Source organism: Gavialis gangeticus, unplaced genomic scaffold (genome assembly GCF_001723915.1).
Source record: "Gavialis gangeticus isolate Ggan-Ray unplaced genomic scaffold, GavGan_comp1, whole genome shotgun sequence".
In the NCBI taxonomy this organism is placed as follows: domain Eukaryota; kingdom Metazoa; phylum Chordata; order Crocodylia; family Gavialidae; genus Gavialis; species Gavialis gangeticus.
This window is the reverse complement of record NW_017728993.1, coordinates 29,731,973-29,743,706: the sequence shown is the minus strand read 5'-3', so window position 1 is coordinate 29,743,706 and position 11,734 is coordinate 29,731,973. Positions and strand designations below refer to the sequence as shown.

At 35.3% G+C, this 11,734-nt stretch overlaps 2 protein-coding genes across 19 annotated transcripts in view; one reads left to right on the top strand and one right to left on the bottom strand.

Moving 5' to 3' along the window:
- Window positions 1–9,612, top strand: part of FUBP1 (far upstream element binding protein 1) — a 39,296-nt gene extending 29,684 nt beyond the window's left edge. For 2 of the 10 annotated variants that reach the window (XM_019501478.1, XM_019501482.1), the window contains 4 exons: window positions 4,200–4,259; window positions 4,345–4,490; window positions 7,039–7,085; window positions 7,979–9,612. In XM_019501478.1, coding sequence (XP_019357023.1) covers window positions 4,200–4,259; window positions 4,345–4,490; window positions 7,039–7,085; window positions 7,979–8,009 — 284 coding nt within the window. In that variant the 3' untranslated portion in view covers window positions 8,010–9,612. The other 8 variants (XM_019501481.1, XM_019501484.1, XR_002094667.1 and 5 more) reach the window with 7 other exon arrangements.
- Window positions 9,613–10,178: 566 nt separating this feature from the next.
- NEXN (nexilin F-actin binding protein) overlaps window positions 10,179–11,734 on the bottom strand; it is a 40,387-nt gene continuing 38,831 nt past the window's right edge. For 7 of the 9 annotated variants that reach the window (XM_019501486.1, XM_019501489.1, XM_019501493.1 and 4 more), the window contains 2 exons: window positions 11,160–11,520; window positions 10,179–11,033 (listed from right to left, as the gene is read on the bottom strand). In XM_019501486.1, coding sequence (XP_019357031.1) covers window positions 11,020–11,033; window positions 11,160–11,520 — 375 coding nt within the window. In that variant the 3' untranslated portion in view covers window positions 10,179–11,019. Of the gene's footprint in view, window positions 11,521–11,734 lie in introns of all 9 variants that reach the window. The other 2 variants (XM_019501487.1, XM_019501491.1) reach the window with 1 other exon arrangement.

Below are 11,734 nucleotides of genomic sequence, written 5' to 3'. Positions count from 1 at the left end.
ATGAACTTTTTGGACACATTGTGGTACCACCATAGAGGGCGACTGACCCTGCTTTCTAGAGCTGTCTGCATGTCTCAAATTTCACTATACAAAATGCCCTATTCTCTAATTTTGGGGAACAGTAACAGGCTGCCTGCCTCGCTACCTGTCCCCCCTGCCTCTGCACTTCCTGTCCATAGCCATACCATAGCCCCCCCTTCCTCCCACTTCTTCCCGCACTGTCTGTCCCTCACTGCCTGTTTCATTACTACCCTCCTCATCAATTCTTCCCTCCCAACACCTGCATTTGTTTGGGGTGGGGAGTTGAAAGGGTTGTGTTCAGTGTATTTTACCTTTTGACATCTGCTTGTTGGTCCAGTTCACCTCCAAAGGCAAAAAGCCAAGACACTTTCACATCTGAAAGCAGACGACTACATTTCTCATCAGGCTCTGGAATATTTCTATACTTTGACTTCCCTAGAAAGGAAGATCTGGGCTCCTTTAAGAATTCTCCTAGGATTTCTTTCAATTATGTACTAGCTGATGAAGATTCAGGAACCAAAGCCTTAACCTTTCTTTGGGCCAAGTCTGAGAAAAGAACAAATCGGAAACAAGGGAACCAATCCTTAAATGCAGAAGAACTGCAATTTTAAAAAGAAGGCAAAACAAAGGCTGAAAATCCTAAAAAAGTAGATGAAATGAGAGAAATAGGAAGCATTTTACATCCTAGTAACTCTTGCAGTAGTGGAGCCTGACCAAGCTTTCTTCAGTTATGCACCAGTACATAGTATATATAATTATATTTTGGTGTCTAATGCTTAACCATCAGTCAGACTTCTCTCATCCCTTGGGTCTACCCATAGTGCTGAATTCCTTTTATTCTATCCATAAAATTATGAATGCTAGCTTCTGTTATCTTAAAGAAAAATTTCTTATATCAAAAAGGCAAAAAAATAACACCACATGCCTTTTTGTAGACTAATTTGTAAGAAAAATAAAGTTTATTTAATACATTAGATTAATTCATTCTTCTTTAGCTTGCCTCAAAAGTCTTTCCAGTTGAAAGCTTTGTGTACTGATGTGAAGAACACTTAAAATTTATTTTAGTGAAACTACGAGTTCAGGACATGATCACTTTTTTGTTTTCCTTTCACTATACAAGTTGGATCCTACTAATTTGATTTGCAGCCAAATTCTGCATCATATAAGTCTAAGGATAAGCCAGTTCCCTGGAAGATCAAAACCTGTGCAGCATGCTCTATAATGACATTTGGGCAGAATAATTTGCTGACAATATAGGTTTATCATGCTTAGGATATTGCTGCCTTAACTTCTTCTACAAAATCATTTTTATTTGCCTCTAATACTATAGTGCTATTAAAGGAAGGATAGTGTTGCTGCTCCTTAATGCTCACTACATCCCAGTTCAGGGCTGTCCAACCTGTAGCATGTGTGCCACACATGGCACAGGTAGCTTCTCTGTATGGGGTACACAGCAGATTCTCAAGAGGGCAGGGAACAGCAAGCAGAGCAGTAGACAAGGGGATCCAAGTGACATTTTAGGGATGGTGCTAGGCTTTAATTTGTCTCAGAGTTGCCCCATGTCCCTCCTGCATGTATTCCAAAGTAGTGAAATGGTTGTTACTAAGAACAAAAATGAGTTTTCTGGGGCTTTCCTCTCCTGAACATCCTACATCTGTAGTTAGCAAGATCATTCTAGATAACGTGGTCTAATATTAGTAGTAAACATTTTCAGCTTGCTAATAAGAATTTCATGTTTCAGTGCAGTTTTGGAAGAATGCATCTTGAGTGAATGGTTTTTTGGCTAAGACTCACGAGTTCCACAGTCAAGCCAGAGCTGCATCTTGTGTGTGTAGGAAATGGTGAAATTTAAATTATCGTGGTGTTGGGGAATGGGTCTATCTTGGAAAGAAATTTAGTGGATTTAAAAAAACAAACTTTCTGTGCTTGTTTTGATGGGAATTTTTTTTGCACTTTATGAAAGCTGGAGATTAAATACTGGATTTTTTTTAAAGTTTTCACAACCAGTTTTGTAGTGCATCAGTCAGCCTTTTAAATAAGGATGCATATCTAATAGAAACTCTGTAGTAATGATTAAAAGTGAGAATATATTATCTAATTTTTGTACTGAAATTGCCAAAAGCATAGAAATATATTTATCAATACTGGATATCACTTGAGCACTTTTTATGGAAAATAGACTAAATCCCTGTCCAGTTGCACGTGAGGATACCTTGCATAGTTTCAAGCCGTATGACCCAAACAGAAACCTGACTTAGATTTTTCTCAGTTGGAAACGAGAGAGTTGCTTTAAAATTGATATCTACACAATTTGGTAGAAAACAAATTTAAATATGATTTTAAAGTAAGTGGAAATCAATCCCTAGGCATTAGGCAAAATAGTAATTGGCTAGCATATATAAAATGAAGATCAACTGACTGACTCTTCCACGATTTGAATTTTGGCTAGGGGAAGGTAGATATTTTACTTTCATTGCTGCTGTTTTTGTTTTGTTTTGTTGTTTGACCTTGCCCTTGTGTTAGGAGCTGTTAAGGAAACAAGTTGTTCATAAAGCCCAAGATAAGGCATCAGAGAGTTAGGAGGGAGTTTGATGCAGAGGGCAGGGGAGAGTTGAAGAGTACTTAAAGTTTTTGTGCTGTAACTTTTCCCTTCTTTTGAAGCACTTGATGCCTTTCGTCTGCCAACACTACTTAAAACTTTGTAATAGAGATGCAGTAGTATGTTAGTGAGGGGTATGGAAAGATCTCATTCTGCAGCCAGTGTCACTCTCTGACTTGCCTTCACCCAAACCCACATCCCCAGTGTGGTCACATCTCCTGTAGCTGTGAAGGTGGCTTCTACTGGCAGTTCCCACTATTCAGGAGTGGTGTTTGCATCATGGAGTCCAGCCACCAAAGCGTTGCTATGAAGTGGCAACAGCTCCTCCTATGTAGACATAGCCATAGTTGTTATATTTTCAAGAGTATTGTGAAAAGAAACAAAAGGAGGGAGGATGGATGTTTCAGTGTGGTGTAATTGCTATGACTCCTACAACTTTAATGGACCATGGTCCTAGCTTCAGCATTCTAGAAAACCCGTGTTGTGTTTAGCAATTTCTTTCACTACTTGGGGGAGGGAGGGAGGTACTTTTACTTGGACATTTTGTTTTAGGGATTGTGTGCTAAGTTTTCAAGACTTGAAATCTGATTTCATTCCTCCCCGTCCCCCAAGCTTTTCCTTTAACATATGGAGGATCAGTTTAAATGGGCCATGGATTTATGAGTATTGTATACTCAAAGAGATCAGGATTCAGCTTGCTTTAAGTAGGATGAACTGAGGTTTCTGCCTTTCTCCCAAGTTTTCTATTTTCTTCTTACCTCTTACCTAGTTTTGTGATTTGGGCTTACTTGAGCATATTGACAGGTATCTCAGTATTCCAGATGGAGTTTGATTTAGACAAGTCAGCAAATTTGTGGTGCCATCAGTTATTCCACTTATTTTGTACATCCTAATTACTGCCTGCATGTGCAAATATTTCTTTTGGCTGGTAGGCATGTTTCCTTTTGATAGTAGGATCATGGGAAAGTAGTCTAGAAGGGCCCTCCTAAGGTAATCTAGTCCAGCCCCCTGCTCTAGGCAGAATTATCCTTGACTAAACCATCCCAGCCAACTGTCATCCCATGATACCAGCTGGCAAAGAGCTTTTGTAGTGCTGCAGCTCTGTTGCCTGTAAAGTTCTAGCAAAGTGCAGACTTCTGCAGTTTACTTTTGTGGAAAAGAAGATGGTGATGAGTAGAAGTTGTCTACTTCTGTATTGATGGGGTGCGGAGCAGGTGTCAGGGGCATGCCTGATCTCTTCTTTTTCAAATAGTAAGTAGTTCTGAACTCCTTTAAATTAATAAAGCAGTGTAATCTATCCTTAATACACAGCAACTTAATGTGCATCATGAGATTGGGGAAGTCTGGGGATTCTCATTTTATGTGGAGTATATTAACAAAAATGGTAGTGCTGCAGAGTTAAAGCTGTATCTCTAGTATGAGCAGGAATAGCATTGTGTAAGTGATTTACATGGGTGCCATTTTTAGATTTTATTTGGACCTGACATCAGCTGAGATGGCAGAAGAGCTCTACCTTTGTATATGTCTTTAATTTTGGTTTACATGGGAATTGTTACATTAATGTGGGGGGGTTTTTCAGGTCAACAAGGGCAGCCACAAGATTATTCAAAGGCTTGGGAGGAATATTACAAGAAGCAAGGTAATGTTTGTTAGAAATGAGATTATTTTGAGCTTCTGTTGTCTTTGTTGCAGTTACAAAAATGTGTAATCTTAATTTCTTTTAGGTCAGGCAGTTCCAGCACCAGCCGGGGCCCCACCAGGTGGTCAGCCTGATTACAGTGCAGCATGGGCTGAATATTACAGACAACAGGCAGCATATTATGCCCAGACAAGTCCACAGGGAATGCCACAGCATCCACCAGCACCACAGGTATAAAGGTTTTTTAATTTATTTTTGGCTGGCTTCTATTTCAGTAATTAGAGGTGGTTTGTGGTTGTTTTTGTTCATTTTTTTTACATTTATTTTGCATGTCTCCTGCTTCGTTGCCTTTGGAGTATGCATCCTTTTTTCTAGCAAAATAACTATCAGCATAATTTTAGTATAAATGACTTGACAGTGTCTGATAACTTGAGTTCTGTGTATCTCCATACGTTCAATGTTTTTGATTAAAAAGAAAACTTTCTCCTCCCAGGGTTTTGAAAACCATGCAAGAAGCCACCACCATTTACATTAACCAACTTTTCTTTCTTAAAGGCTTCACTCCTGAGTTAGCTCAATTTAAAGGATTTTCTTTAACTTTTTGTATATCTCTTATGTATCTCTTCTGCACAGGGCCAATAATAAGAAGTGGACAATACAGTATTTGCTTCATTGTGTGGGGGAAAAAACCTTTGTTAAATGTATGGATGCAGACGCCTTGATGAAGATCTTAATTTTTGTTTGGTTTAAAAATAGTGTTTTTGAAAATGTACAAAATATCTATCACTACTGATAGGAGGTAATATTTCTGTGTAGAAATGAAAATTGGTTTGTTTTTAGTATTAGTGTAGATGTACACATTCCAGCAAATGTATTTGCAATTATGTGGATGCTTTGTGATATAAATGTACTTTTTCAATGTATACTTTATCACTTTTAAAATGCCTGTTTTGTGCTTTACAATAAATAATATGAAACCTCCTGTGTCGGTAAGTTGGATATGTGGGTATTTGAAGAATTCTAGGATTTATTAGCAATGCTGAATTAAGGTACATGTACACAAATGAGATTTTTTTTTTCCCCATGCAATCTTAATTGAGTTTAAAAACTTGTCAATGGCATGTTTTTCCCCTCTTGCAGAATAGTTGTAGATGAAGGATTTTTCATTTTATTGTATCTTGCTGTCTAGCACCAGTAATCTTGATATCTTCATTTTCTTTCTATTTGATTAAAAAAATGCATGTGTTTAAGAAGATCTTTTGGCATACTTCCATTGCATTAACAGTGAAATTTCCTTTTTTATACTTGACCACTGTTTCAGACCTGTACAGCGGCTATAACAGTTAACCTCTCTGTTCTTAATTTGATACTTGATTTCAAGATCGTTTCAGCATAACTTTTTAAAGCATTTTTCAGAGTAGGTATAAACAGTTTTATAAGTAAAAATGTTAAGCATTCAGTTTGCAGTAGTTCATTTCAAAATGTAGTGTAGAAAGGTGAATGCAGTATGCTTTTTAGTTACCAAAATTGCATCTGTCATTGAAACACTGTATTTTTGTTTGAGTGGTGGTGAGCGGTTGGCTGAGAACTTCCTGCAGTACAGATAATTTCTGTTTTGTTAAATGCTCAACACCAGTTGTTGAATCAAATGTTTTTTTTAAATATACTTGAAACGTTTCTGTTGCTCTGATACTCATACTAAAAACCTGATATTCTTTTAAAATCCATTGTTTGCTCTTTGCATATTTATTGGCTCTTTGCATATATTAGACTTCATGCAATACAGTCTGTCTTGCCATTGTCTGTTGAAGTGCAGGTTTGATCCAGCCAGTATAGAACTAGCTCTATAGGGGTGAGAAGGACTGTGCTGTGTATCATCCTTGATTGTTCCTTCAAGGAGCATTGCACTGTAAGTACATCAGAATGACAAATTGATGAACTGCAACAGTATCTTTTTGTCAATGTTCCACATAATGCAAATGCCATACCTGTGTAAATATTATGTTGGAATACAGTGCTGCTATCTTAGGAAATCATAACTGCTTCTTAATTCAGAAACATAGGTGTGCGCATATATATTTATGTATGTATGTGAGCTTTATGGGTAAGTATTCTTGAAAAACCTAGCAATAGCTAAAGAAAACTTTGTATTTATCTAAGTAATGTAGTATTTTTCACTAGTGTTCATGAGTTGAAGGCTGTATTATTCAGCATATGAAAATATGCATATCTTTAACATGAAAGTTTTTGGAACTGCTTGTCAGACAGAAGTTGTTTTGTCCTCAGTTAGTTTGCAGAAGTGTAGTGATGTAGGTATGTTAAATCATTTTATAAACATGTATTTGCTTTATCTTTTGGAGCACCATTTTGTTGCTTTGAGAATAATACCTTAAGGTGGCTGCGCAGAGAAGTTAAAATTTTAAGGCTTGAAAATTGAGTAGTTTTATCATGCAGGTAATCAGCAATGTATTTATTGTGTTGTAGAATCTAGAAGGAATTGTCTTTACCCCTTTTTAAATTAGGAATTAAAATAGTAGTTTGAAACAGGAAGATGCTTGCTATCTTTAGTGTAGGATATGAAGTTTAATAGTTCAAGTCTTTTGCATGATATTACATAATGACCTTGTAGTGAAATGGTGCATTTATTATGAACTAAATTGAACAAAATTTAAATTCACTGGATTCTTTATCATTCACAAATGGAGGCTGTTGATTTTGATTCATTTAAGGTATAAAATCTTTATTAATTGCAAACAGTGCAATTATTTATACTTCACAGTGCCTTCCCAGACCTTCCACCTTAGGTTCTGCTGCAAAAAGCAACAGGTAAGCACAACCTAAGGAAGTATATAAATAAATATTTCAGTACATTAATGTTGTCCCTGTGAGATTTTTTTCTTTTTTTTTTCTTTTTCTTTATTTTTGTGGTTGTGTATCAAAAGCAATCTGCTGCTTTCCCCAAATGCATTGTTACTCATGGTACCATTACAGTGGGAAGTCTTAAGTTGTTAAACAAGTGTTTATATTTCTAGGTAAACATGCATCTTTTAGAAAAGATAAGTGGATTGCTGCAGTAATTCAACTTGATCTGGATAGCCATTTTTATGACTTTTATTCAAGCAGTTCAGTCGTTACAATTAAACGAACAAACTTTTTCATTATGCAGAAAAATAGTTAGAAATTTCAACAGCCTTCACAAATTTCGTTTTTTGTTTTTTTTTAAAGAAATAGGATATATTCCCACCCTGTCTGTAAGAACTAAATACAAAGGGTACTTTGTATTTCTATTATTAATGATGCTGGTAATTTAAAAGTATACAAAATATTCGTGCAATTTTTAGATAACCTAGTTTTCTTATCCATCTATATGGTCAAAAAACTAAGACTTCAGCTTTTCAGAATAGTATGTCTTTATAGAAAGCATGTGCACCAATGAAATGCTAATGTATGGCAAATTTAGTTTTTTAATGATCTATATAGCAATCAGCATTTTCTGTTCCTTGATACTTTAACTGAATTGCTGTATATGCTTAGTGTGTTTCATAGATGGTCTGGTATAATTTTTTCAGTTAAATTGAAAAAAATATCTACGGCAGCATCTTACCAGAATTTGTTTTATTATTCATTTTTTAAAATGTGCTGATCCTTTTTCAAAAGTCCTGCTTATCTGTGCGTTCAAGAAAAATATTCAAAAATACTGCCTTCATTTTCACACACAGTGCTGAAGATGCTGCAAGCACCAAATCATAGCTCATAGAATCAGGTCCTGAGATAGTTACTACCATTAAAGAGGAATCCTTTGAGTGTATGCCATTGGTGAGCCGATGAGCATGGACCATAGAAGGGCTCCATGTAGAAGGTAACATTGGCAAAAAAATAACAAGATTTGAAATGTATCCCATTCATAATGGTGTAGGGAATATTTTTTTTCTGTTTGATCACTTTTCATTCTTTTAAAGTGCTATTTTCTTTACCATAAATGTTCCATAATCTGTTAAGTTTTTTAAACTGTGGTTAATAATATAAGCCATCTATTTTGATTTACATTATTCTAAACAGTCAAGTTTAGATATATTGACTTTCTGAACTAAATTAATATTTGTACTTAAATCTCTTTAAGCCACTTCATTTTGGTTGACATGTAGTTTTGATAATGTAATTCAGACTTTATTTTTTTCATGGGAAGAGCTAGGTATGTACCAGTTTAAATCCAATAATTTATTGTTGGGTGGGTCTTCTCTTTCACTTCCTTTTAAACATGCTACTATTTTATTTCACTGCAATATATTTTTTGATTACTAAGATCATAAATTGTAGTAAACCTAAAAAGTGGGAGGAAAGACAAAGTCATTTTATTGGATAGCTGCTGGAGCATGAAAGATGAGATGAATCTGCCTTAGTTTAGTGTCTGAGGTGGTTTGTTTGTTTTTTGTTTTTTTTTCAGCTCACTTAGCTGCTGGACTTACAGGCATGTAACTGTTGAATGGTGTTAGTTCAGTCTCAAAACTGAGACTTTTTCCAGAAGATGGAAAATAAATTGGAATATGATCAGATAAGGGAGTTTTTGAGAATTATTTTAGAAAACTAGAACTTTCCAAAATGGGACTTTTAAATAAATATTTATTTGTTAAAACCTATGAATGAACTTAGAAAGTGAAGTTTTTTTTCCAGTTTAAGGGGAAGTAGGGAAGCATTAATGTTCAAAGTAGTAAAAGTATTTTCAGATCACTTTCTTCAGTCTATACTATACTGTAGGAAATGATGTGAAATAAAATATCAGCTAGAAGGGTATTTCTCGAATCATTATATGTAGTGTATTATAGTGTCAGGAAGGTGGTATTATTTACTGCATAGCCTTTATTACTTGAAATACTTTGGTTTTCTATTACAGTATTTTAGTTTCTACTATCCAACATTTTCTTCCATCCTGTCCCACACAAAGTAGCCTTTAGGTTTCTCTTGCATGCTATAAATTGATTAGGAAGAAACTGACTATTCTAGAAAGCGCACAGTTGACAGGGTTCCCGTTTCCCTAGTAGTACTCTATACAGCTCATATGTATATGCACAGATATTTCTCTTACGTGCACGTGAAATGCATTTTCGTCCTGAGAAAAGTGTTCTCTACAGAAACTACCCGTGTGTAAAAAGAAGATTGGCTTTAAAAGGCAACTGTGATGGGAACAGTGTCTTAGGGAGATGCAGCTTGGACTTGAGGTAAATTGAATGCTTTACAAAATGTGGTTTTGAGCTTGCATTGACATTGTATGTAATATAGGTACACATTTAATTGTATAATGGTTTTGTATGGTTTATGGCTTTCTCAATAAATGTAAACTGATTAATAGTACAAATGGTGCTTGTCTCTTTTTTTGCTCTCTTCACTATTTTCATATATCAACTTACATCAAGTAAACAGTGTATATGGTTGGGTTCATTTTCCTGGTATTAAATAACACAAGAAAATCAATGAACACTGACATGAAATAAACTAAAATCTGTTGGTGGCAGAATGTGTTTTATTTATCTTTTAATGCACAGAATCCTGTCACACAGCTACTAAACAAACAGGACTTTGGGACACTTCTGCTCTGTAACTGTTAAGCCAAAAAAGTGTTATAGAAGATGCTGTTGATACAAATAAAAATGGATCCAACAACCAGAAGACATGATTTGCAATAAATCCTTGTAATTACTGCTAAGAACATTTTCCTATAAAATTCAGATGTAGTCTGAACAAAAGTCCATTTTAAGATAATAATATTATTATTATTATTATTATTATTATTATTTTGAAACTGGCACTTGTATCCACTTTCTCCTGAATTTTCCAGCACTAGGAGTCCTTATACAAAAAAAGAATTCATCTGTCTTGCCAACCCCCCAAAGACTAATATAAATATACAGCATGGAAACTAAATGCATGTAGTTCTGTTATCATACTCCATTTTTATTTTAGGATTTCAAGCATTTTAAGCTGAGATGCAATAATGAACAAATTCTAACCGGTAAAGATGAAGATGAAAAACTAACCACAGTATTTACCAGAGTGTATCCAAAAACTTGCTCTACAAACTTAATTTTGATACACCATTATTTTGGCATGATTTTTCACAAGTAATTGGTACTTTTTTGTTATTTTGTATAAGTTTTGGTAGTTTTATAGACTTCTCAATCCTATGGATGTATTTACATTATTAGTGATTACACACTTTAAAAGCAACACATCATTTTGAATGTAAATATGTATTAAAGCAAACTTGGCGGCAAAAAAATTACAGAAGTTAAGCCATAGCATAATTTGTCATTGTTTAAAAACAGTACATTGCTTATTGATAGCTTTTCCAAGATCATTCTCTTTGTCTACTAATTCCTTTTGAGACAAAAAGCAGTTAAAAGCTTAGTGTACATGCAGAATGTATTGGTACATGTATACTACTTCAAAAATTTCCAGATCAGTCTATTTTGTTGTTGTACTCTTGCAGAATACTTGGTCTTCATACGTGGGAACACAAGCAATTAAGTTTTTTCCTGTAACTTATTCTTTTCATATCAAAACCTCATTTATATTGTTTTGTACCAAATTTCACATTGAAATGAATCTGAACCCTGTGCATTTTGATGGCTATCCACCTCTGATACAGGACTGACAAATCAACAACACTTTCTTGTTTTCTTAATTGGCCCCACCACAGAGAGAGAGAGATGATGCAGTAGTAAGAAAGTCGAGGGGAAGGAAATTTTCCAGCAAAAGTAGAACATTAGTAGTCATCAGCTAGAAGAGAAAAAGGGTTAAGAAAAACAGATTAATAGATTTGTAACAGGAAAGATGCAAGAGGAGCTGTACTTTGGAACTCTGAAATCAAGCAAAACAAGGCAGATTTAAATTATTAACTCTTACTTTCAATGGTGAGAATACAGGTGCTAGCTGATGTGCCTCTGCTGTTGACTGCTTTACACATATATTCTCCTTCATCTTCTGGGAAAGTTTCTGGTAGATAAAGGCAGTATGTGTCTCCTCTTTCAATGTACTGATAGTCCTCAGAGTCCTGTAACATTTCCCCCTCAAACCACCAAGTGACTTCGGGCTTTGGCTCTCCAGTAATTTTAACAGTGAACCTTACTGGCTCACTGTCAACAACTGATATATTTTTTAGCGGCTTCTTGAACCAGGGAGCTCCAGACCGTGCTTGGTCCTCTTCATCTTCATAAGTAGAACCATTAAGAATACTTCCCTCCTCCTCTTCCTCTTCCTCCCTCTTCTGCATTTAAAAAAATTAATTTTAGAACCTTTTTTTTAAACAGTTGGGATGTCTAATGTTAGTACATACTTGATCACTGGAATGCAAAAAAAAAATAGCAATGACATTTTCTGCAGAGGGAGATGGCAGCATAAGTACAATCTTGCTATGGATAATAGCACAATATGTATCAATACCATAGAATCTGGGTACTGGATAGATTCCCCCCCCCCCC